The following is a 26567-nucleotide window of genomic DNA, read 5'->3' as shown; positions in this document are numbered from 1 at the left end:
GGTTGTTGGCACAAGCCTATATCCCACTGCCTTGTGAACATCGAAAATAAGAGCATGTATGTGTGTATACACTTTTAATCAGATGTATTCTATTTTAAAACTAAATACTATTGATTTTGCTGAGAATAACAGCAATTCTTCATGGAGACAGTCTAGAGGTTGACAGTAAATATTAAATGATAGGAAAAGCTAAAGGAAATGGATTATTTAGCTGGAAGAAGAAAAGTTGAAGGATGATGGACTATTACATAGTTATTATATTATTGGTGGTTAATAGCAATCTTACACTTAGGTTAGTTACTCCTGTATGAGAAAATATAGATGGATTCTTAAAACCCCTATTAGGGGAAAAATGCAATTAATTCACTGACAGGAGAACAGCATTCTCTCTCTACATGGGAAAATTTTAATAATCATAAAGAATGAATAGCTATTCAAGTGCTAGCTCCAGTCTGAAAAGAATAAGAGGAAACTAATGGAAGCTCCATCAGAATAGATTGAATTAGACATAAGGAAAGACTGTTACTCTCTAGAAATTTCAAAGTTCAAGGCAGAATTTTTCATTAAGGAAAGCATAGAACTATAGTAAAACCTGTCTTTGCCATCAAATAGGTGGAAAAGATGATCTCTGGAAGTCTTTTTAAACCCTTTCACTGATAGGATGTGTGATTAGACTACTTTTTTTTTTTAACGGCTAAAACCCTACCATTAATTACTTTGCTAATGCCAAGTACTAATCAATATACTAGATCCTCTGTAAGTGGAGAAAGAGAGAGAGAATAATGTACATTCAGTAGGATTGTGCTTGTCAATTAAGTGAAAGTCATGCTAAAGGCAAATGGAAATGAACATTAGAGAAGATGTCCAGTGGCTACAAATAGCCAAAACCAGTATCGCAGTAATCAGTTTTATCTTGTCATGAATTGTGGCAATAACTCTTGTTTGGGGGAAAGATTTTGCAGGATCTGGCTACTTAATGGAAGGATTTAGAAGAAATAGAGTTGGGAAAAAAAGAAGAAGAAATAGAGTTGGTAAGGGTCCAGGCTTAAAGCAATGAACAAAACTAACAAGAGAGTAGATTGAAATGAGAACAGAAAAAGCCTTTGAAATAAGCCTGAAAATGTAAAGCTCACGTCAGTGCAAAAGGCAATCAGCAAAGGGATATGAGAAGTGGTTTAATGTAGGGGTTGTTAGGAGGGAAATAACTACCACACATAGTCAATTTGATGAAGAAATGAAATTATAGACTAGAGTAAAAAATGAATCTCTCATTTTTTTCTCTCTAGTTTTGCCTGTTCCCACATTTTTTTTTTAATAAGAAATCTTGTTCAAAGGATGATTCATCAGTTAGGTATTCCAATGGCTTGATCAAATGGCCCCCGCTCAGTAGATTTCTGCTTCCATTCCATTGCCTTGAACTGTATCATATGGTCAACTCCAACTTCAAGGGAACCTGCTCATTTTAATTTTCAGTTTATCACAGTGCTTCCGTGAGCAGTGTTATGGCTCTGTTCATAAGACGAAAGCAGGGTCAGGACAAGAAAATAGGTTGCCAACTGACAGCATCTGTAGTAAACAGTATGAACTTTTCAAGTCTACCCAGACTTTGTGTGAGGTTTCTTTTTTAAAGTTTTATTTATTTAAGTAATCTCTACAGTCCACACGTGGCTTGAACTTGTGACCAAGATCAAGACTCACGTGCTCTTCTGACTGAGCCAGCCAGGTGCCCCTAGACTTTATGTTTTTGACCAGAATAGTTGTAACAGCCCTTTTTCTTTCTGCCTTTTATGAAGGGTTACATTTTCTGTCTGTTGGAACTGTCACTGTTCTATTCTCGAGGTTATAGCAGATTGATATTTAAATAAATTGAGGTCACTTCTCCAAAACACTTTGTGTTAAATATGATAAATTTATTACTGAAAGGAAGTGCCCCTAATAAAAATCTTAACTTCATATTATGCTGCCAATCATCTTCTGGTAGGAGCATTGCTGGCTATAATATATTGGATATGTACACACTATTGGCTTTAATGTAGAAATGTAGAAAAATTGTCAATGTCTGTTGTGTAGTCTGGATATGAAATAAAGCAGGAGGCGGCCAGAACATATGCCAGGCAGTGTGCATATGTTCATTCTCAACTTCAGATTTTGCTTCCTATCTATTAACCTTTGTTTCCTAGATGGTGGATTAGCATGGGGGCCTTGAACTGACTTTTCTTCTTTCTTAGGATTTTTTTCATCTTCCCACAAATTTAGAACAAGGAAATGGGAGAAATGTCAAATGATAAAAATGTAACAAGATCCTTGAAGAAAAATCCTAGCAATTTCTGCAGTGACAGAAATATGTTAGATTATTACATAAGTATCTAGTCTAATGTAAAATTAATGGTTCATTTTAGTAATATAATCTCAGTAAGTAAAAAAAAGAGACCCCTAAAGTAAAAAAAATAAAGAGATTTCATACCTGTATTAGATATGATTCAGTTGTTTGAATATTATTATTCTACCTAAAAGGAAAAATAACTCATTGCTAAATTTGAAATTATAAATCATTTTCTTGTCTGTTTTTCCCCCCTTAAACAACAGCCACAGTAGAGTGTTACAATCCAAGAACAAACGAGTGGACCTATGTTGCCAAAATGAGTGAACCCCACTATGGCCATGCTGGGACTGTGTATGGAGGAGTAATGTATATTTCAGGTAAGCAATCATAATGCAGATAAAATTAATATAACACATAGACTTTTAACTATGTCACCATCTTTCCATACAGCGTTAGAAAAATAATCCTGAAAAAAGGATAATCAAAATAAAATTTGCAGTGATTTTAGAACAGATATCATATGTGTGCATTTGCATATGGATGTCTTTGTGTATTCTATAAGTTCATAAGATGAGCAGCAAACCAGCCATGCTATGAATACAAAGCTTGGAAGAAACTGGAAAGCATTCAGTTTCTCTAGTTTACCTTTCAGTTCCCATACTCTGTGCTCTAATAAACCCTGTACTCTAACAGGCCCCGTTCATAGTCTCTGTCACGACACTTAATTCATTTTGATTTTACATTTAGCTAAACTCTATGAGGAAATATATCACAATATAACATATAGACGCTACTGTGCATAAACTTGCTTCTTATATACATATAATGCATAATAATGTTCATGCTCTCATTTAGTGCAACCAATAATATGTGTTTCCCTTTTCCTCAGCATTATCAGGGGATTCTACTGTGTGTCCTTGCAAGAATAATTCTGTGCTGATTACTTATATGTGGCTACATGCACGTATATTTTTCTGATAACAGATTCTAAAATGGCTACAGTTTGTCCTAATAGCAACTTTCATTCTCCAACTGTTGGTGTTGAAAGCATCCTTATGTCCCATTTAGAAAGGAGTCTCATTTTAATGTGGTACCTCTGGTATTGACATTTTGCTTTGTCAGGCAGCTTCTTCTCATTTGGCCCTGACATCATCTACTTTTGACACTTTCCCCCCCTTCTGAGAGCCTGCCAGCACCAGGCCAGCCCTTACATTATTAGAGAATAGAGAGGCATTAAGGTGACACTTGTGGTCTGAGTCTCCGAATGCTGCTGCCTTATGAAATCTGTAATCAAGACAGATCAGTGAAAGGCCTGGAGTGTGTGATTGACAGGTTTGGGGTGTTAAATTTATGAGCAACTACAGGACGTCTTATATTGAAAGAGCCATCCAGGAAATCATATGCTCTACTAATCAATGATTTACGCCCTCTACCTATTTTATGTGTGTAGATGCCATGCCATTATAATGAGAGCTCCAAATCCTCTGGAAAAAAAAATGACATGAAATTGTTCTAGAGGCGCTTTGGCATAGCTAACATATATTTCATAAATGACCTCCCCAATCAAGAATAGGATAGGACCACAGCTGAAAGTAAATAATACTTTTGCATTTTTATAATAGTCTGTTTCCCTCATGCCTATTGTCATTCTTTAGGAGGAATCACTCATGACACTTTCCAAAAGGAGCTGATGTGCTTTGACCCTGATACTGACAAATGGATCCAGAAGGCACCGATGACCACCGTCAGAGGTCTCCACTGCATGTGTACGGTGGGAGAGAGGCTCTATGTCATTGGTGGTAATCACTTCCGAGGAACAAGTGATTATGATGATGTCCTGAGCTGTGAATACTACTCACCTATTCTTGACCAGTGGACCCCAATTGCTGCCATGTTAAGGGGGCAGAGTGATGTCGGGGTCGCCGTCTTTGAAAACAAAATCTATGTGGTTGGGGGGTACTCCTGGAATAATCGCTGTATGGTGGAGATAGTGCAGAAATATGACCCAGATAAAGATGAGTGGCATAAGGTTTTTGATCTGCCTGAGTCCCTTGGTGGCATCCGAGCTTGTACGCTCACGGTTTTTCCACCCGAAGAAACCACACCATCACCTTCTAGAGAATCCCCTCTTTCTGCACCTTAAGATCATCCCTCCAACTAAGATGCTGTAGTCCTATCTTTGCAGTGTGTCATGAATTCTCTTCTTTTGCCCCCCCCCTTTAGTAGTGTATGTTAGGATTAGCCTCCAGTAATTGATTCAGATATTGGGAAAAAAAAAGACAACATTGATGTTATTTGTGCTGTTTGTTTGGCTTAGAGTGTTTATAAAGTGGTAACAAACCCATTCTGGAAATGTATCCCATTGAAGCTGATGTTTAACATCAAGATAGTGTCTATAAAATGTTTCTTCAGTACTTTTTTGATGCTGTGTATTGGGTGTATGGTATTTGTCATCTTACATTAGAAAGCCCAATAAACCAATGCAAAGGTGGATTATAGTAAATGTACGACTGTGCTAACTAGGCTTCAAAGTAAAAAGTTTTCCTTTCATCTTTGACTGTGAGATGTCAAAGGGAGGCAGCTTGCTCCAACAGGAAACAATAGACAAAAGGTTGCCAACTCGCATGAGCTACCTCCCTCTTTTCATAAAGTATTTTTGACATATCTGTCAACCCACCTGTCTGTGTGGGTGCATTGAAAACATAGGAAGTTTCTTAGACACACAGGAGAAATGATAACTGAAATTCACCAATATTAGTTTAAAAACAGCATGACCCCTCTACTTATACACAAGGGTTTGGGGTTTCTAAAGAGTGTATAAATAAACACACATACATATATCAAATACAAAATTTTAAAAATTGAATGGCACATCAGATAAACGTGAAAAATCTTTTTAAATTTCTACCAAAAAGCAGCTTCTGTTAGAATGGGAATTCAGTATGCACATACTAAATGTGCACGTGGAGAATCATACTGAATTTAGGTGGATAAGGGCTAGAAATTTTGAGCAACTAAATTTGTCATTTGACCAAATTTTTCCTTCCAAAACTGTAATCTACACCTTCTCCTTTGCTGTTGAGGTAACTTACATATTATATGTGTTCTGTATACTCTCAATTCATAAGGTTATTTAGCACAAAGTATAGCAGCTTCACCTGGTGAGCTGCTTTTGCTCAGTGATTTCAACTTCCATGTTTTATCTCTTTTTGTTCAATAAAAAAACATTTAATGTCATTTTGGTCTGAGGCATCCCATTATTGTCTGATTTGACTTTCATCTATTTTTTTTGGTTGGGGAAGGGATGGCAAGATTCAAATGATGGGAACTGAGAGCACTGAACAGTTTGGATTAATATTACTGACTTTTATTCAAGGAAAAAAATAAGTTGACTGGCTCCAACCTCATTGGTCAAAACTCAGTGGTTATCTTTGCAGAATTATTTCATCAAAGATGCTGATCGGCCCTTCTTCATCCCCACAGAACAGCCAGACATGTCTAAACTGTAAGAGCAGTTAGGTTTTCTTTTAAAGATTTTGTTTATTTATTTGACAGAGCAAGACAGAGTGAGAGAGAAGGAGCCAGGGGGTGGTGGGGGATGGGTGAGCAGAGAGAGAGAGAGAGAGAGAGAGAAGTAGACTCCCTGCTGAGCAGGGAGCCTGAGTGGGGTTTGATCTAGGTCCCTGGGATCATGACCCGAGCTGAAGGCAAATGCTTAACCCACTGAGCCACCCAGGTGCCCCAGAGTAGTTAAACTTCTGAGGTCAGGGGTGACTGGGTGGCTTAGTCAGTTGGGTGTGTGCCTTCAGCTCAGGTCATGATCTCCAGGTCCCGGGATCCAGCCCCGTGTCAGCCTCCCTGCTCGGTGGGGAGACTGCTTCTCCCTCTCCCTCTGTCCCCCACCCCCCACTTGTGTGCTTTCTCTCTCTCTAATAAATAATACCTTTAAAAAAATAAATAAATTTCTGAGGTCAGTTTCCCTAATCTTCAAGAAGGACTCTTCTTGCCTTATGAGAAGATATTGTGTAAAATGACCAAAGATATTGGTTCTTGACCTAGGATTATAAAGGAATAATGTTTGGGGGGAAAGATTGAGGGTTTTATTAAGGTTGTATGCATGATCCTTCTTACTTTATCTGCAAATGACCAGATTAAAGTCTGAACCAAAAATTCTGAGTTATTCCCAAGCAACTAGAGCGTCACCAGATTTCTTCACCAGTGAGGAATTAGCAGTGCAGATGTCACCACCTCTGTCTCGAGTTAAACATAACAAAGAAAGCAATTCTTCCACCAGTGGTAATTTGAGTGCTGGGTGAAGCCTGGTACGAATTTGAAAGACCCCCTTCGTCAAGATCAGCCTTACCTCCAAGCCGCGCTGCTCAAGTGACTTCAGGTCTGTGCTCCTGGGCAGAGCCCATTCAGCCATTTGCACGTGGTTAACAGGTGCCTAACAACGGGGGCGTGTACAGGACAGGTTCACAGGGCCCAGAGCGGGCGTTCCTGGTCAGCTGGCTCGCCTCGAAGCAGCAATGGTTCTTTGCGTCTTGTCGCCTCTAATGCCTCTCCCGTTGGTCAGAAGCAGAATGGAGCCTGGCAGGTGTGGGGGCGGTAGGGGTCAGGTGTGAAAGAGGTGTACGTCACTTCTACCCGCACTAGCCTGGCCGGAAGTCGGCCCATGATCACCTGCAAACACAAAGAGGTCAAGGAAGGGCAGAGGGTCAGGGACCTATTGGCAGTTCGGCCCTGGGAACAATGCAAAGCGCACGCAGTCCTGTCTGACAGCTTACCTTTTCTGCATCCATGCCATATGTTACTTGGAGTAGCAATTAATGTCACACGCTAATAGTATTAAACAGTTCCAACAGCTGGTAAATGATTACACATTTTCCTTCACAATGAATTAACTATTTGTCTTTATGAAAAGCATCTGCCAGTCATTGCTTGGCTTTATAAACATTCTCACCCTTGCCTTTCTCAGGTTTTTTTTTATTAAGATTTTAATTATTTAATTCATGAGAGACACACAGAGGCAGAGGCAGGCTCCCCATGGGGAGCCCAATGCGAGACTCGATCCCAGGATCCCTGGATCACGACCTGAGCCAAGGCAGACGCTCAATCACTGAGCCACCCAGGCGTCTCACAAGGGCTTTCTCCGGTTCTTGATCTCCTTGCAAAAGGAGTTCTAAAATACTATTAAACCTCATAAGGTTCATAATTTTCCTTCTTGGTAGACACTGTTAGGGTGGGAAAGATGAATTAAAAAATCGACTTTGCCTGTTTCTAGAATTAAAAAAAATTCATCTGATAATCAGGTTTTGCTCTGAAAAGTAAAATTATGACCTGAAACTATTTCCTGCCTAGTATTACTGTAGGGACTTGGGAAAATATATAGGTATGTAATGTTTCTTCACAGGTTGCTAAAATAATTCCTTCACTTTAGCCCTGAGAGGGTGCTCCACAGGGCGGTTAAGTGGTGTTTTATTTAATTACTTCGCCCATGTGACCTTTTCTCCCCACCCCGATTTCAAAGGCTTTTGTGTTCCCCATACCCCACCCCCCAAAACAGTGAGCAGACTTTCTTGGGTGGAAAGTTGGCACTGCCTCTAATTTCATTCTTGGCTCTTGTGCCTTTCTTTTGTTTTTCATTTTCAGACTGCCAAACCTCAGGTTTAGCTCCTTCCACATCAGATATCTCTTTGGCTAGGCAAGGAGGAAAATAAATGCGAAGCAAGTTCACGAGGATTAAGGGAATTTTAAATTGGTCAAATAATGCCCTATTTAAAAAGTCTTTTGGTAATTATAACATGCAAAATATGGACAAATTGGAAAATACAGGAAGGAAGAGAAATACTTATATATCTCCCCCATGTCAGGATAACTACAGCTAAATATAAGGATATTGTTTTTTGCACAATTATCATTTAAAATCAGAGTAAATAGGGACACCCTGCTGGCTCAGTCCCTAGAGCATGTGACTCGATCTCGGGATTGTGAGTTCAAGCTCCATGTTGGCTGTAGAGATTACCTAAAAGAATAAAATCTTTAAAAATCCAGCCCAAGATAAATTATTTATTTAAAAAATAAATGCACCATATATTTTTTTATATAAACTAATACACATTTTGACACAAAATATGTTGATATAGCAATGCATGAATTTCTGATACAAAATGTATCAATGCAATATTTAGAATAAGATTTTCTTAACCCATTTTTGTTTTTAAGATTTTATTTATTTGAGAGCGCACAAGCAGGGGGAGTGGCAGAGAGAGAAGGAGAAGCAGGCTCCCTACTGCTCAGGGAGCCTGATGCTGGGCTCCATGGATCCCAGGACCCGGATCATGACCTGAGCCGAAGGCAGACCCTTAACCAACTGAGCCACCCAGGTGCTTCACTAAACCCCTCTGTTAAGTGAGGTATAACTACTAGGCAATGTTTTGGGCTTTTGAAAGTTTAAAAATACTGAAACATCAATGTCAAATCAGGTGTTTGCATAATTAATAGTGATCTAGACATTGAAAGTACTTAATCAGTGAGTCTAAGTAATTTGTATGATTCAGAACTCAAAGTGACTATTTCATTCTCTATTTAAATCTAGTGTTCTGGATAGCCCAGTGGCTCAGCGGTTTAGTGCCACCTTTGGCCCAGGGCGTGATCCTGGAGTCCCAGGATCGAGTCCCACATCGGGCTCCCTGCATGGGGCCTGCTTCTCCCTCTGCCTGTGTCTCTGCCTCTCTCTCTTTCTCTCTGTCTCTCATGAATAAATAAAATATTTTAAAAAAATAAATACATCTAGTGTTCCTTATTGTATACACAAATCGTGTATTGCCATATAATTGTCTAACGCTTCTTCTCCATGCACGTCTTATTTGACAATATGACTAAGATAAATGGAGATTTCAGCTTTAAAAATGAGTATAGAGGCCATATCTCAATTAACCCCCCTCCCTTCCCCACCAAAAAACCCCAGGAAACGTAACAAGGTTGGCAAACTTTTTCTGTAAACAATCACCAAATTGTTTAATCTTTGTAGGCCACATGGTCTTGTGGCAACTACTTGACTCTGCTGATGGTAGTGCGAAAGTATAGACAGTACACAAATGAATGTGTTCCAATAAAACATTATGGATGATCAAATTTGAAGTTCATGTAATTTTCATGGATTACAATATATCACTCTTCTTTTGACTTCTTTTCAGCCATTTAAAAAGTTGAAGACTGGGGGCCTCTGGCTGGCTCAGTCAGTAGAGCACATGACTCTTGATCTCGAGGTTGTGAGTTCAAGCCCTACATTGGGTGTAGCGATTACTTAAAAATAAAAACTTTAGAAATAAAAATGTGAGGACTGTTCTTAGCTCAAGGCCACGGGTGCACCTGGCTGGCCCAGTCAGAAGAACATGTGGCTTCCAATCTCAGGGTTGTAAGTTCAGGCCCCATGCTGGGTGCAGAGGTTACAAAAAAATAAACTTAAAAAAAGGAAAGAAAAACAGGCCACAGACCAGATTTAGTCCATGGGCTATAGTTTGCTGACTCCTGCCATCACAAGAGCACGTTCCATTATCATTCATTTATTCTTTCAGTAAACATTTATTGTGAACCTATTTCATATTAATGCCAATGAACAGTCCTAGGGCCACAGAGATGAATACAAATTAATCCCTGCCCTCAAGGTGCTTAGTGCAGTTGAGCAGCTGTAGCGCGCTAGTGGCCATGAGGGGTTTGTGTAGAGAAGCAACATCTGAGCACACGCAGAGATGTTTATAAAGTGGGAGGCTGTGAAAAAGAGTGCCTGTGTTCATCAAATAGAACTTTTCTTGCCACAGAGCTGTAAATAAAAGCGTACCCACGGGGAAGGAGCAGCCAAACCTCGCAATCCTAGCTCCTGTCCCTTGAGACTCCGCTTGATCCTGCAGAGCTCTCACTGATCGCCCCAACCACCAGCTTGCTCATGCTGTGCCGGGTGGGGTCACGCGCAGCTCAGCTCGTCCTCTAAGGCACTCCCAGAGCTGCCAAGCCCACTAGAGGGAGAGGCGCCCCCGCTGTGCTAGAATCAGCGCTGCCCTCAAATACCCGGGGGGGGGGGGTTTGGGTTGATTTTTATTTTCATCTCCCGCTCTGTTTGCGGTAGCATTGCCAACACTCCGTTTTGCCTGTAGTGTTTCTGTTCACATCCAGGGCGAGAGGAAATATCCCTCGACTGTGGAATTTAAATCCTTGAGTCGGAGGGAGCCAGCTTGAGACATATGACTGCCCCTGGACCAGTTGGTATGCCGTGCATGGATTGGCTTAGATTAATGATCTGATGTGAAATTGTTGTTGGGGAATTAACCATAATACCCTCCTCACTCCGGAAGAACAAGAGGGGAACACGGAGAGTGAAATGTAGCTAATTGGATTTACTTGGTTCACTTTGTCCATAATGAGCTTTTTCTAGACATGGATTTTTCAAAGTCCGGGTCACACCCTATTAGTGCAGAAGTTCTCAAGGTGTGGTCTAGGCCTCTGGTGTCCCTGAGACCCTCTCAGAGAGCTCACAAGGTCAAAACTGTGGTCAGCAGAATCCCAAGACATCATTTCCCCATTCCACTCTTGTTCCCTCCAGAGTGGACACTGAGTTTCCAGAGGGTCAAGGACACACGATGATGCCATTGCTTGGCCACAGGGGATGGGAATGAGTTTGTGTGTTCTAGTGTTAAAAAAAAACCCTCATTCTTCATTTCTAATACAGTAAGTATCAATAGATAGAACGCACAGAAACAAAGCCTCTTTGGCGTCCTCAAAAAATCTTAACAGTGTACAGGAGGAGTCCTGAGACAGAAACGTTTGAGAACTGCCATCTCAGTTCTAAAATCAATTTTAGCAACAGTTGTCACAGAAATGCAATAAAAAATGGAGTGTACCGTATGTCATAATTGCAAGGGTTTTGTGGCTATTTCTTTTGACTGATATGCATATCCGTATTTGACTACTGTGTGCGCACACATGGTAATCAAAAGAAAAAATCGCAAAACAATGCTCATGCATGTATGTGTGTGTGCATGTGGTCACGACATAAATGCAACGTAGCAATGTGGGACCCGATCAGAAGGGGTTGCAAGGGCTGCTCACTGGCCCGCCTGCACTCCACGGGTAAGGCCCTCCTAGCACCATCGCGGAGGACTAAAGAACTCCCAACAGAACAGTAGTCGTGGTAGCCGTTCATAAATCAGGAATGGAACAGGGGCCTGAATGCAAGCCAAAGGAACCGAACTCTGATCCGCTTGGCTTAGAAGGGACAAAGTCCTAGACCCATAGTGGGGCGCATCGCAGAAGCAGAGCCAGGGCAGGGCTGCCACCAGACGAGGAGAGCAAGGGGAAGCCCTCCGGCTGGGCTGCTCCCCGCCTGTGATTCCACGTCCCCCCTGCCTGCCGCCCCAGGACCGGCTTCGCCACCTCCTTCTGCAGACGGCTTCCTTGACACGGCAGCTCCCACGGGGGGGGGGGGGGGGGTGGCGAGAAATACCTCCCTCCCCCCCCCCCCCCCCCCATGGTCAGTGTCAAAGGCCTCGGGAGGCGCAGTAACAGGCCAGGTTTAGATCCCACGCTTCCCTGGGCATTAATATGCAAGGGCCTCGGAGCTGAGACGCAGGTCAGAACTCGGTCCCTACGAAGGGACGTGGAAACTACTGTGAGCCAAGCCGGCCCCCAAATCCCCATGGGCACAGACAGCAGGGCCAAGCAATACACACCGCGACCTGGCAGAGGTGCGAAAAACAACGCGTGTATTTGAGGTCGGGGGGGGTGGGTCAAGGGTTTCTAAAGAGCTCCCCGAGTTCGTTAGAAGAGCCGATCCCCGCTCGGAACCGAGCGGCCCTCCCGGCGGCCACCTCCCCGCGCCAGCCCCTGCGCTAGTTCCTGTGCCTGGTCCCCCCCCCACCCCCGCCCCGAGCTCGGGAGGCCGTGGCCTGGGCCGCGCAGCTGCACACATCGCCTTGACTGTCAGCACCCGAGCCCGGCAGCGACGCAAAGGCGAAGCGACGACCCCCGACTCCTGGCTGGCATTGCCGAGTGTTTGTTCTGGACCCCCCCCCTTTTTTAAAACAAGGGAGGCCCCAAGCCCTTTATTAAACCCAGGAAATGTATAACGGAGTTGCCGGAGCAAGTCTTGGGAGCGAGGCTCCGTGCAGCACACGTGGCAGCAGGGCATCCGGCCCTTTCGGACTGTCCCCCCCTCGGACACTTCCTGCTCCGAGGCAGGAAAGAAGCAGCAGGGGTATAGTGTGACCAAGGCCACCACTGGGGACATAATCCCTGGTCCCGACGCTGAGTCTATGGGGCAAATTAGCACGACTGGAGCAGCTCCCAGGGGCAAGAGCAGGTGCCCTATTGGCTGCGAGTGCTAATAAATGGTGGCACATCTGCGACCTTATCATACTTGGTGCCTCTCTCCTGTCCTCAAGCTAGACGACCTTCCCTACGTTCCCCTTTGATCTCTGACACCTTCATGTAAATGAGATCATCAGATACTACCCTGCTAGAGGAATCGAGAGCATTGCAAGGGACACGTGGGTGCCTTTGGAAGGCTGCCAGATGCGGGCACAGAGAGGCTTCCACTGGTTTGGGATCCAGAATGAAATGTTTGGGACAAGTGATTGAGGACAGACAGGTTCCCGAGGCCATGGCCATGCTGGTAGTACGGTGATGGGCAATCAGGTAAAACTGACCCTGTCCAGAGGGCAGGGGGAGTCACAGCCAGGGATTGGCTTTGCAGGTATCTGAAGTAAATGAGGTGGAAAAAAAAAAAAAAAAAAAAAAACAACCCAGCAGCATGCACACACACCACCAAGGGACACGCCCATAAGCTGCCTTCTTTCTCATGCTACATGTTCGGGACCACATGAGCCCTCATCCATTCCAGGTGGGCCTGAATGACTTTGGGAAGGTCGTCAGAGTCACCAGAGGGAGGCAGGAAAGGGAAACTTGAGATGGTGGGACTACCCCCCCCATTTCGACAAACTGCTATACCTTGTACACTAAGATGAGGCACAAAACCAAGATGACCAGAGACAGAAGCTAGGCCTTTTACTGTTTTTTCAAACCCAGTTGTATAAGGAAATCTTCAACTTGAGAGCTGTTTACAGGAAATGAAGACTTTTCATCTTACATTTCACTTTTTTTAATATTTTATTTTTTTCATTTTCCTTTTTTAGAACACATTATTTACTTATTTGAGAGAGAGAGAGAGAAAACACAGGTGGAGAGGAGGGGCAGAGAGAGAAGCAGACTCCCCACTGAGCGGGGAGCCCAATGCGGGGCTGAATCCCAGGACCCCAGAATCATGACCTGAGCCAAAGGCAGATGCTTAACCCATTGAGCCACCCAGGTGCTCCAGAGTTCATTTTTTCAAAATAAGCAACACCCAATGTGGGGCTCAAACCCACCACCCTGAGATCAAGAGCCATGTGCTCCACCAACTGAGCCAGCCAGGCACTCCTACATTTCATTATTAATAGGAAAATCATCAAACAGACTGGCATGTAGAGAAAATAGTATAACGAGCACCTGCGTACCCATTACTTATGTGTAACAATCATAAATATTTTGTCATATTTGCTTCATCTAATTTTTCAAAAGGCAAAATATTTTAAAGTAAATATGGACATTTTGATGTTTCTCCCCTAAGTGCTTCAGAACATATATTTAAAGCTAAGGAAATGTCTCTTCTTTATATGAATACCATTATCCTGCCTGACAAAATTTATAGTGCCTAAGTCAACATCCATTTAAATGTCCACTAGATATTTAAATGTGCCCAGTTGTTCCTCAACTATCACTCCTTTGATGACGTCAGGACTGAAGAGGGCTTTGTGGCCAAAGATCACAACTTCAAGAGCACCTGGGTGGCTCAGTCAATTAAGCATCTGCCTTTGGCTCAGGTCATGATCCTGGGGTCCTGGGATCGAGGCCCACCTTAGACTCCTGCTCAGCGGGGAGCCTGCTTCTCCCTTTGCCTCTTCCCCTGCTTGTGCACGCTCTCTCTCTCTCTCTCAAACAAATGAATGAAACCTTTAAAAAAGGATCAGAACTTCAGAACATCTGCCACTAAGACAATAAGAAACGCAGGAGCTGCCTCTGTATGAAGTTCCAGCCCAGTTCCTCAGCCAGCCGGCCTATGGCAAAAGGAGGGGTTGCCCTCGCGGGAAAGGGCTAATGATCCTGGGCAGTGAACATCTTTCCAACAACAGAACTTCTCACCTAGGGATCCAGGAGGGTGACATTTCTTTCAATGCTCTCAAGAGCAGGGCCGGAGGCCTGAGAAGCATACCTGACGCATTTATGGTCAGGCACGAAATGGAACAAAAGTGAGCTCCTAAAAATAGTTCTTAATATTACGGCAAGGGCTCGAACAGAAGGAGCCTTACTTCCCAGCTCCCCAGCAGTCGAACCCGCGGTTCTGCGGGAGGGCAGGTCTCCCCCTCCTTGCGGGGCCGCTAGGGGCCTTCCGAACAGCGAGCTAACCGGGGAGCAAGTGGGAGGGTGCGGGAGGGTCTGCGGCCGACTTCTGGGGAGGCTCAGAGATAGCCTCAAAGGTGGGACTTGGAAAAAGGAACAATGAGAGCGAAGCGCCAGCAGATTCGGCAACAGTGAACGAGTCCCCCCTCTTTGATTTAAGAGCCGACCTGTTTCCGAGGCGTGGGCAGAGTGTCTCCTAGGGTCTGTCAATCATAAAGGTCTGGGGGGCGTGAGACCTTGAAGTCGGAGAGGAGATAGGACTAGAATCCGAGGCCGGTAGCAGTGAGGGGGCCCCACCTGCTACGGCTTCAGGCCCCGAGATCAGGGTAGCAGGTGCGTGAAAAATCTCATGAATTGTACTCCTACGCAATCATGGGTGACTTCCCGAAGACCGGTGCCAGAATGTCAGGGACCTGTCGGCTCTGCCCATACAGCCTGAATCGTGAACTTTGTTGGTCAAGTGGAGAATCTAGAGTAAAATGCGGGGCGAAACTGAGTCATGGCCTCTGAGGCAAGGTTTGCTTCTTCTTCTTCTTTTTTTTTTTTTTTTTTTTTTTGGTAAGAGAATAAACTCCCAACTCATAGCTATGCCCCAGGATTGCTGGAGGGGAATTTGTTACTGGTCATTTAAACAGGGCCTAGACCCAGTGGACCGGGGCTTCAAACAGGAGGGGTTTTTTTTAGATTTATTTTTAATTTTGTTTATTTATTTATTTATTTATTTATTTATTTATTTATTTAGTTTTCTTAAGTAGGCTCTGTGGTGCCCAATGCGAGGCTTGAACTCACAACTTTCTTGAGCTGAGATCAGGAGTTGGATGCCCAACCGACTGAGTCACCCAGGCGCCCGTGGGACAGGAGGCTTTTGATCACTACTGCAGAGGCAACCCTCAGGACCCAAAATTGGCCCAGGGAACACAGGAAATTGTTCAAGAGCTGGGCCAGGTTGAACCACTTCTGTGAGACTCTTGGGGTTCTGGGACATAATCATATTTCCTGATTGCTTTGTGTCCCCCGCCCCACTTTCTGAGGTTCCTCATATTTCTTTTATTTATAGTATTTTCTTTAATTGAAGTATCGGTGACAGACAATGTTACATTAGTTTCAGGCATACAACATAGTGATTTGACAAGTCTACCCGTTATGCCCTGCTCACAAGCGCAGCTCCCATCTGTCACCATACAATGTTCTTATAATACCATTGGCTGCATTTTCTATCCTGTGCCTTTTATAACGTTCCCACATTTAAACTCAATCATTCATTTATACTCAGTGGTGTACAGGTAAATATTTTAACAAGCTGGAGAGAGGAAAGGGCGTGCCCCAGTTCATAACATGTGCTAATTTTGAAGCTGCTAAGAATCCCACCATGGCTAATTTGAAGGTAGCATGTGACATCTCTAAAAGTGGAGTTGGAGAAAGCTGCACACAATAATTTCGCACGAGCCAGCATAAGCCAGCTCCAGCTCACAGCTGTCATGTTCACCGAGTGAACAGATCAGGGCCTTGCTTTGTGGAAGCTTGAAACTCACCTGAGATGGATGTGTAGAAGGGATGGATGTCATTGGAAATTGGAGAATTTGTAAGCATTGATCAAGGAGCTCCACCACTTTTTATTTTTATTTTTTTGAATTTATTTACTTAGAGAGAGAGAGACAGCATGAGTGAGGGGGAAGGGCAGAGGGAGGAGAAGCAGGCTCCCCGCTCAGAAGGGAGCCTGACGTGGGGCTTGATCCCAGGACCCCGGGACCATGACCTAAGCCCAAGTCAGATGCTCACATAATTGAACCACACGGGTGTCCCAAGGAGCTCCACCTCTTTGAAATAAGAAGCCTGGCTATTTTAAGAAGCTGGGACAATCTTCTAGAGCCATCAGTCAGGAAAAGAGTGTGGGGAGAACCTGGCTGACAGGACTGATGTTTCTGTGGGTACTGAGAAGGCAAGCCTCCCATGCTAAGGGAGGCCACACCTTGTCAATTCACAGTGCACTGGCCAGCCCCCCCCAGCCCCCAGAAAACCTAGAGAACTATTTAAACTGCCCTTCAGTGGGCGGAAGTCAAGAGGAGGACACGGCCACTGTGGCCTGGTCTGGCCATGTCAAGAACCTTCAGAGGACTTGGCCTCTGCCCTGGACAGTTCGAGTGAGGTGCCTGGACCCTGGAGGAGACTCTGGGGCCAGCAAGGCCAGTGCTTCAAAGAAGGCCCATGACTATCATCCAAAAGGAAATCTTCCTGAATGCAGCTCCATCTGGAGAGGGAAGGGAAGGAGTATTGTGTCACGGGCACACGGGACACGGCTGGAATACATGGCTGTGCACATTTGTCACATCTGGTGGCTGCTCTTTTTGTTCTCTTCCCTTTGATAGATTTCCCATTTTAACCCCCTATCAGTCACTTACCTCTTCATGTGACCGAGCAGATCTGGTTCTTTTCCATCTGACACAAAGATCCAAGCAGAGATGCATGGAAAAGGTGGAAGTCTCTGGAAGGTGAGAGAGTTTACATTCATCCATCAGGGAGGCACTGCCAATTTTTCTTCCAAGGGAAAGAATTGTGTGTGGTCACAGGTCAAGAAGACCGAGTTTTCAACTGAGCTGGCAGAGCACATAAATGGACAGGGGAACGGATCCCTTTGTAGAGGGGGTGGCTAGGAGGAGCCAACTCTCCCGTGGGAGCCCGACGGTGCCAAGGCAGCAGGGAGAAGTACCTCATAAACACACTGGGCAGGGCGCCCCCACATCTGCCACCTTCCTCTTCACGGAGCCATCCAGACAGCACACTCAAGGACACAGGCCGAGCCTTGAGCAAACTACTCGTGTTCTTGAATATTTGTGATCTTATCAGGGCCTCCATGCATGTGAGGTATCCTAGGCACACCACTCGTGCTGCCACGTAGACCTCTGGGGGCTGTCTTACAGTAGGTGACAGTCCAGGAAAGCACCAGAGATAATTAAAACATCCCAATGGATTATCAAAGAGTGTGGCTTATAGTGAAGTTACCCACAAAGCATTTCTCTCATTCTGCAGGGAGCCTTTGAGCTCTTATTTCCTCTCTATAGCAAGCAGATAGGCTTCCAAACACCCAAGAGCCCAGTAGGCCACACGTGTAATTTGCTCAGACAATAAATATACATGGGAAACTGATGGTTGTGTGGCCTGGGGTCCTGGAGGGTGGGGGTGGGCTAAGAATCAGATGTAAGAGCACAGCAGGTGATAGAACAATGAGGCCGTTCCACCACCTGGATGTCCCCGGAAAATGACAGTGTTATAGGGGGCCTGGGTGGCTCAGTCGGTTAAGCATCCGACTCTCAGTTTCTGCTCAGGTCCTGATCTCAGGGTGCTGAGATTGAGCCCCGTGTTAGGCTCCACGCTCAGCACAGAGTCCACTTGAGACTCTCTACTAGTGCCCCTCCAGTCCTCAAATAAATAAATAAATCTTTAAAATCAATAACAACCACCACCACCAACTCTGTTACATGTGGGAGAGTGGACCCAGGCCTATTGTGGGCTCTTGAGCATGGAAGGGGAAAGGCAGGTCAGCCCCAGGCTGGCAACACGAGGTACAACACCATCTCTTGACAATATTTGCATTGAACATCTGCCCTCTGGGTGACAGTGACCATCATCAGAGCTAGGGAGGCCTCTGTGAAAGTGGCCCTGCCTTCAAGGGACCCAGCACGGTAACAAGGACCTAATGAGAGGCTGGCCACTGGAGGGAATAGAAGAGCAGCTGTGGCCCTGATAGTGTCGTGGCTGGAAGGTCTCTCACCCGCTTGCATCGCACAAGGGACAGAGGCTCAGGTGGGCATGGTGACTAAATGAAAAGTGGGGTCCCCTCCACTCCTCAAGGGGCTGCAAAGAGACAGTAAAATACTGGCTGTGCTTACTACTGTCTGAGGTAAAATATAGGATGTCCCAGGAGTCCGCATAGAGGCAATAAAACCGTGAAATCCCATCTGTGTCTGCTGTGTGGCCCTCCGTGAGGCCAAGGGAGAAGGTGTGTGGTCTCTGATCAAAGACATAAGTTGGCGAGTGAGTTGCCTGAAGCCTGCCGAGGCAGCCACACAGAACAAGGGGCTCTGTCAACACCTTTGACCCTCAGTGTTTAAGAGGTTAAGGATGCAGCGGGTTTAGGCCATGGCAGGAATGAAGGAAAAGATGGGTTAGGAGGGAGCCAAGTGGCCTGGCCCTGGACCGTCTTGTGTGCTGGAGGCTAATAATTCTTGGCAAAACTGAGTGGGGACTGCCGAAGCTGGAGAGGGGATCTTGGCCTTGTAGTTTGGGAAGGCAGAAAGTGTCTACCAATCAGGAGGAATTTGTGTCCAGTACTCCCTGAGCCGCCGCCGGGCCTCCTGCCTCCTTGGCCTGAGGAACATACCAAGGCAGGCCGGGGCCTGGGATGCACACGCCTGTGCCCAAGAAGGAGGAGATGTCAAGTCTGATGTGGCCCTTTGGGATTCTTCTGGATTTTCCACTTCATTAAATATGTAGAAGGTATACCCCAAAACTTTCCTTCTGAGCCAGGGGGCTCTAGAGACAATGTTGACTCTTGGATTCCCTGAAAGCCAACAACTAGGTCTGAATGTTTGTGTCCCCCCGAAATTCTTATGCTGAAATCCCCATCTCCAAGGTAATGGTATTTGGAGGCTGGGCCTTTGAGAGGTGGTGAGGGCACGAGGGCTGAACCCTCATAACTGGGATTGGTGCCTTTATAAAAGAGACTGCAAAGAGTTAGCTTGTCCTTTGAGCCATGTGATTTCAAATAATGTAATGAGAATGTAAGAGATACCCCTTGTTTTCCAGTGCTTTTATAAAACTTTGAGAAGTATATTTTCTGATGTCTTGTTTGATGGCTTTTCTTTTATTTTTCCAAATGCTTTTGCTGTTTGGGTTTTCCTTTACAAGTAAAACTGTCTTGCAGATAATCTGATTGTTCATGTATAAAATTTCAGGGAGTCTACGATACAGCCCCTAGAACTAATAAATGAATTTAGCAGTGTCATAGGATGTTAGGATGTAAGGTTAATCGAGAGAAATCTAATGTATTCTTTTTCTGGTGGGGACTGGGAGAGAGAGGCAAAGAGAGAGAGAGCAAATCTTAAGCAGGCTCCATGCCCACCACAGAGCTCGACTTGGGGCTCGATCTCAAGACCTTGAGATCATGACCTGAGCTGAAATCAAGAGTTGGACACTTGTCCGACTGAGCCACCCAGGCGACCCTAATGCATTCTTATATACTCGCAGAAAACAATTGGAAAGCAAAATTTTTAAAAATCACATTTATATCAGTGCTAATAAACATAAAATAACTAGTAAAACATTTAACAAAAGACGATCAAGACCACTCTGATGCAAAACAAGAGGCATTGCTGAGAGAAATTAAGTCATGAGACCAAAATCATCGGAAAGATATGCCATGTTCAGAGACTGGGAGACTCAAAATTGTTAACATAGCTATTTTCTCCAAATTGAATTGCAAATTCAAAACCACTCCAGTCAATATCCCTGCAAGTCCTAGTGAGTGGTGGGATGAGCCCAAGTAGCCAGGGCCACAGCTCCCGGGGGGAGCAGCTGGAAAGAGGTGTGCCTGGGGTGTGGCTGCCCCAAGAAGATAATAGAAGTGACGAGTTCCATCTGTGGTCCCTTGGATGCAGCTCTGCCCATGAGAAATATAATGTGAGCTGTAAAGGCAAGCCATATGTGTAATTTTTAAGTTTCTAGCAATCACATTTAAAAAGGTATGATTATTTTTAATAACATACTTTCAGTCAACATTTCTACACATGATCAGTATTTGAAATTGCTAATAAGGAGCACCTGGCTGGCTCAGTTGGTGGAACACATGGCTCTTGATCTTGAGGTTGTGTGTTCGAGCCTCATATTGGGTGTAGAGATTACTTAAAATTACTTAAAAATAAAATCTGTAAAGATTTTATTATTTATTTATTTGACAGAGAATGAGAGAGAGAGCGCACAAGCAGGCAGAGCAGCAGGCAGAGGGAGGGGAAGAAGCAGACTCCTGGCCGAGCAGAGAGCCTGACGCAGGGCTCAATCCCAGAACCCTGGGATCATGATCTGAGCCAAAGGCAGATGCTTAACCTACTGAGCCACCCAGGCACTCCAAAAATAAAGTCTTTAAATAAAAGAAAATAAAATTGCTAATAAGAGAGTTTCACAGTATTTGAGATACCATATATATTCTGTACTTGTGACAAGGCTCAATTCAGAAAGGGCACATTTTAGGTGTTCAAGAGCCACTGTCCCTAGCAACTGCTGTGTTGGAAAGCCCAGTTTTAAGCATTATCTTCTGTTGTTCCCTAGTTTCAGAGTAATTTTTACAGTCTACTTTTTGAGGTATGATGGACTTACAAAAGGGTGTGGACATATTTCATGTATTCGACTGGATGAAAGGAGATGAGTTTACTGTCACAAAACCACCACCATAATCTATACCATTACAACATATCTCTCACCTCTAAAATTTTCCTCCCACCCTCCTTATTTGTTATCATTTTTAGTGTTATTACTGTGATTTTGTTTGTTTCTTCGGTTTTGACAATAGCACTGGTCATGGGATCATCTCCTTGGTCATCAGTCAGGGTCATGCCTCGTGAGTCCTAAGAGATCACATGCACCCTCTTCCATGTCTCTTGGTTCTGTCACCTTCTGAGTCAGGTCAGTCAGTAGACCCTCCTGAGTAGTGTTTGCATTCTTGAGGTGTTTAAGGAGGAAGATGGCAGAGACTTCCCCAAACCCTTTAACACGTGAGGTCTTCTGTTACGTGTTCTGGATCCACCCTTAGGGAATAGGCTTTCCTGTGTTATCATCTTTCAAAGGGATTTTTAAAATAATCTCCTGGGTGGTTCAGTCGGTTAGGCGTCTGACTCTTGATTTCAGCTCAGGTCATAAACTGGGAGTTGTGGGATCAGGCTCCACATCAGGCTCCCTGCTCAGTGGGGAGTCTGGTTGAGATTCTCTCTCCTTCTCCCTCTGTCTCCCCACTCCTTGTGCTCTCTGTCTCTCTAAAGTAAATAAATAAATATTTTTTAAAAAAATCTCTCCTTTTGGTATTCAGGTTTTAGAGGTATTTTTGGTTTACATCTTCCATTTCTTTTCTTTTTTTTAAAAGATTTTATCTTTAAGTAATCTCTACACCCAATGTGAGATTTGAACTTACAACCATGAGATCAAGAGTCGCACACTCCCCCGACTGAGCCAGCCAGGCACCCCTATGTGTTCCATTTCCACAGTAGTTAAGGTGATGCTCCTGTGGGCCCCTCAAATGGAGAGATTCCCTCAATCATGTCTAGTAGTTTGGTAATGTTTAAGTGACTGTCCACAACTAGCCCCTGGGCCAGGCCAACTGATCTCCCTCTGCGCAGCCTTCGTACTAGTGGGCTACCTACTTGTGAAGACCTACCATAAGCTAATATAGAAATGAGTCTTCCGCAAAGTCAATAAAAATGTCTTCATGTGGTGGTGTAAAGGCTTGCCATGGTTGCCTCCCTGCCCATGTCCTGCACCCCTTTCCCCTCACTTCCTGTTTTGGTGAGCCCAAGGAATTTGTATCTTATGAGGGTGAGTAATCCTTTGGCTAGCACCTGGCAGGCATCACACAGTTCATTTAGTAAGGGCCCATGGCTCTCCTGACCTTGGGTCCAGCCCGTGGGCCCTCTACACGGGGAGATGCCTTCCTGGGAGGCCTTCTGCTGTCAGCCTGTCCTTTACTACAAGCCAGGGTCTTGGCTGACTCGTTCCTCAAACTCTGTCCACTCGTCCTTCTGGTTATAAATGTGTGTCTAAGTTTTCTTCCCTGTGGATCCCCCAGACCTGTTTTGATCTCCTCCTGTTAATCTGCTTTTCCTTCCTAGTGGTGGCCCTTAGAACCTAACGCCAGCCATGAAGCCCTAGGAAACAAAGCCAAGCACCTTTACGAATGACTGGGAACTGCATGTAGTATGCCTCAAAGCATTTACCAATTGATCTGCTGGATTTATTTTTGTTGTAGACTTTTCCCCAGCACCACCTGACATTGTGTGGTCACCCGGGGTGGAGACTCCCTAACCAATGTCAACCTGCACTACAATCTTTTCATGCCAGCTCTCTGAAGCCCTTGGGTTCAGCGCACTGACCCTCCTCTGGACAGCCCCCTCGGTGTTTGGAGTGAGGCTAGAGGAGCCAAATCCCAGGGGCGTGAGGGAGACTGAGAATATCTATACCACCAGGGCTGTCTCCAGGTGCCACACATTTGCTGGTGGTCAAGGCCAAGCCCTCAGCTGCCTCTGTGAACAGAGACAGAAATTGGAGTCTTTCTGAGTCTTTAACATCGCATGACTGCTTTTGTTTGCATTGTCAAATGTGCAGCAATTTCTCCCTGCGGACGAGCAGATCAGACCACTCCTGTGACCAGATCTGAGATGAAAGCCTACGCAGGAGGGAGGTATCCTTCAGAAGGCAGCAGGACTCGTGTATCTGTCTTAAAGAAGCCTCATCTCATTTGGAGAGCAACATAGAATGTGGGTGGCCTCTGATCACTAGGACACACGTTCCCAGGAGTGTGGCAGGGTCTGATACAGACCTAGATGTGTCAAGAGGACCAGTTCCCACAGGAAAGGCAGCCAAAGGCAGTGTGGCTGAGATGTGTTCCCCAGGGACCTGGGAGCCCCACCTCTTTGACTAAGGAGGCCCACCTGTCCTGTGGACCCAGCAGAGACAAGTGGGGGAATGAGAAGGGAATCAATCCCCAGCAGGTGTAGAGAAGGATGGTCCTCAGGGGAAGATTACCTGGGCCACGAGAAGGGACAGAATAATCACACCTCATGTGATTGGTCTGGGGGACATGGCGATGCCAGATGGGAGGGAAAAGAAATGTGCTCGGGTGACAGGCTGCCTGGGACCAAGGTCTGCTCTCACAAGGCCAGCAAACTTCATCTATCTATCTATCTATCTATCTATCTATCTATCTATCTATCATCTATCTATCTATCATCTATTTATAAATATTTTATTTATTCTATCTGAGAGAAAGAGCGTGACAGAGTGCCTAAGTGGGGGGAGGGACAGAGGGAGAAGCAAGCTCCCCACTGAGCATAGAGCCCAAAGCAGGACTCCGTCCCTGGAATCATAACTCAAACTGAAGGAAGATGCTTTTTAAAAAAATATTTTATTTATTTATTCATGACACACAGAGAGAGACAGAGACATAGGCAGAAGGAGAAGCAGACTTCCTCTGAGGAGCCTGATGTGAGACTCGATCCCAAGACCCTGGGATCACACTCTGAGCTGAAGGCAGATGCTTTAACTAACTGAACCATCCAGGCACCCCCAGAATTCATATTTTAAAATATAAAGAGAGAGAATGGAGAAGGAGAGCAGATGGCATAACGGAGTTGATCCCATAATGTGTCTTAAAACTTAGAAAGGGCTGAAACAGTCTCCTCTTTGATGTAGGAGACAAAGAAAATCCACATATAAAAGCAGTTGGTCCACTATCTATTTAGCACCTTGAGGCCCATGATCATGTGTGATAATTAGTCCCCCTCCATCCAACAACAGCTTCTGTGAAATGGCTCTTTTCCAGAAAGTTCTGTCCTGATCCCTCTGCCCTCAGAGAAGGACCTAGGGGAGGGGACTTAGTTGAATTCTTCTTTTTTTTATTTATGATAGTCACACACACACAGAGAGAGAGAGGCAGAGACACAGGCAGAGGGAGAAGCAGGCTCCATGCACTGGGAGCCCTATGGGGGATTTGATCCCGGGTCTCCAGGATCGTGCCCTGGGTCAAAGGCAGGTACCAAACCGCTGCGCCACCCAGGGATCCCTAGTTGAATTCTTCTTCAACCAACCACATTCTGTTCCTGTCTTCTTTCTTCTTCCCCATTTTGCTTCTTCCAGAATGTTCTGTCCTCATGTTCCTATAGAAATTCCCAGAGAAGGGAGTTTTACTTAGTTTTCCTTCAATCTGTCATGTTCTAGGTCTGCCCCTTGTATTTTCCTTAGACCAGCCCACACCACCTTTCCTACTCATTTCTCTTTGTTCCATAAATCAAATGGTCTGGTCACTCCTTCAAATCCCTGAATCCAGACAAGGGCCTGAAGGAAGCCCACTTAGGGCATGCAACCACACTGTGCACTATCAAACCGGGCCTTCCATCATCCCTTTCCTTAAGATCATTTCAGCTCCAAAATGTTATAAGGGGCACAGAATTCCACCTTCAATGTGAGCAACAACAGCTGGATGTGCAGAGACTCTGCTGGCTGGACAGTGTGAACACCAAGTAAACGTGCTCAGATTGATTATTCATGTCAGTTTGTTCATACACCAATGACTGACACTTGGTACATATTGCCAGAATTTCCAAATGATGCCCTTCACAGGCACAGAGATGAGGTAACCAAGCTATGAACTGGGCACTGGGACCTGTGGGCTGTGGTACCAACCCTACCATTAGTTGTCTGCATGACCTTGGATAAGTCACTTTCCCACTATCTCTTTATCTGTGAACTGAAGAGTTTGGACCGGAGAAGTATTAACTTCTAAAGTGAGTTTTAAAAACATTTAATTTACTTTTTTTACAATGTCTACAAGTTTCACAAAATAATACTTACCACTACTTACGGATGAGGAGCTCTGATATATTTTTTAAAAGTTTTGTTTAGGGATCCCTGGGTGGCGCAGCGGTTTGGCGCCTGCCTTTGGCCCAGGGCGCGATCCTGGAGACCTGGGATTGAGTCCCACATCGGGCTCCCGGTGCATGGAGCCTGCTTCTCCCTCTGCCTGTGTCTCTGCCTCTCTCTTTCTCTCTCTTTCTGCGTGTGACTATCATAAATAAATAAAAATTTAAAAAAAGATTTATTTATTTGGTTTTTTAAGGAGAAAGAGTGCAAGCAGCAGGGAAGGGCAGAGGGAGAAGGCGAGAGAGAGCATCTCAAGCAGGCTCCATACTGGGCACTGAGCCTGACACGGGGCTCGATTCCATGACTCTGAGATCATGACTTGAGCCGAAATCAAGAGCCAGCCACTTAACTGACTGCCACTCAGGCACCACGGGACTCTGATACTTTCTATCATTTTCTGTCATTATTTGGATTGCCCATTGTGACCCCAGAATCTGGTTTTATGACCCAGCAAGGAGACCTGACTGGTAGTTTGAAGAACACTGGAGTGGAGCGTCTTTCAGATATCTTTCTGCTGTTCTGAAAATTAAAGGGGCTGAGTGGGCAAAAAGGCAAAACCCACCAACGTTCATCCACAGCCCCAGTCTTGTGAGTCTCTCCTGGACCTTCCTCCCCTTGTCAGCAGTCATGGAACAAGAGTCAGATACTCTGCATCTCCAGGCGACAAGATCCCCTAGACACTGGCCCGGGCTTGATCCCCTGACCACAACAGACAACAGCTGGAGGCCCAGGGCACTTAGATCTCTAAACCCCAGCAACCTCAGCTGTAAAAGAGGAATGAAAATGCAGACCTCATCGGCTGTGATGAGGGTCCATGAGATCCTGGGTGTGAAGGCACCCACCGAGGCCATGAGCTGCAGGTCCCTTGGGGTGGACGTGATTTGCAGACATGATTTGGCCATCTTGAACCATGCGTGCCCTTCACTGGGCCACTGTCCCTGCCGCTTGTGTTATCTTATACCCTCTGTGCACACATTAAAATAACTTGATTACCTGTAAAGGCATTTATTTGAGTGTGCTGCTCTTGGCTTAGCACATGGTATGGGAGAAACTGGGCATTTAATTCGGGTCATTT

At 45.0% G+C, this 26567-nt stretch overlaps 1 protein-coding gene and 1 pseudogene across 31 annotated transcripts in view; both read left to right on the top strand.

Annotated features, from left to right (window-relative positions):
- KLHL13 (kelch like family member 13) overlaps positions 1 to 5560 on the top strand; it is a 222051-nt gene extending 216491 nt beyond the window's left edge. For all 31 annotated transcript variants that reach the window (XM_072743630.1, XM_072743631.1, XM_072743621.1 and 28 more), the window contains 2 exons: positions 2587 to 2700; positions 3979 to 5560. In XM_072743630.1, coding sequence (XP_072599731.1) covers positions 2587 to 2700; positions 3979 to 4466 — 602 coding nt within the window. In that variant the 3' untranslated portion in view covers positions 4467 to 5560. The remainder of the gene's footprint in view (positions 1 to 2586; positions 2701 to 3978) is intronic.
- A 7443-nt stretch (positions 5561 to 13003) lies between these two features.
- LOC140596120 (large ribosomal subunit protein uL11 pseudogene) overlaps positions 13004 to 26567 on the top strand; it is a 152244-nt pseudogene continuing 138680 nt past the window's right edge.

The sequence above is a fragment of the Vulpes vulpes genome, chromosome X, assembly GCF_048418805.1.
Source record: "Vulpes vulpes isolate BD-2025 chromosome X, VulVul3, whole genome shotgun sequence".
NCBI lineage: Eukaryota > Metazoa > Chordata > Mammalia > Carnivora > Canidae > Vulpes > Vulpes vulpes.
Note: the sequence above shows the minus strand (reverse complement) of the source record. Positions and strands in the feature narration are given on the sequence as shown.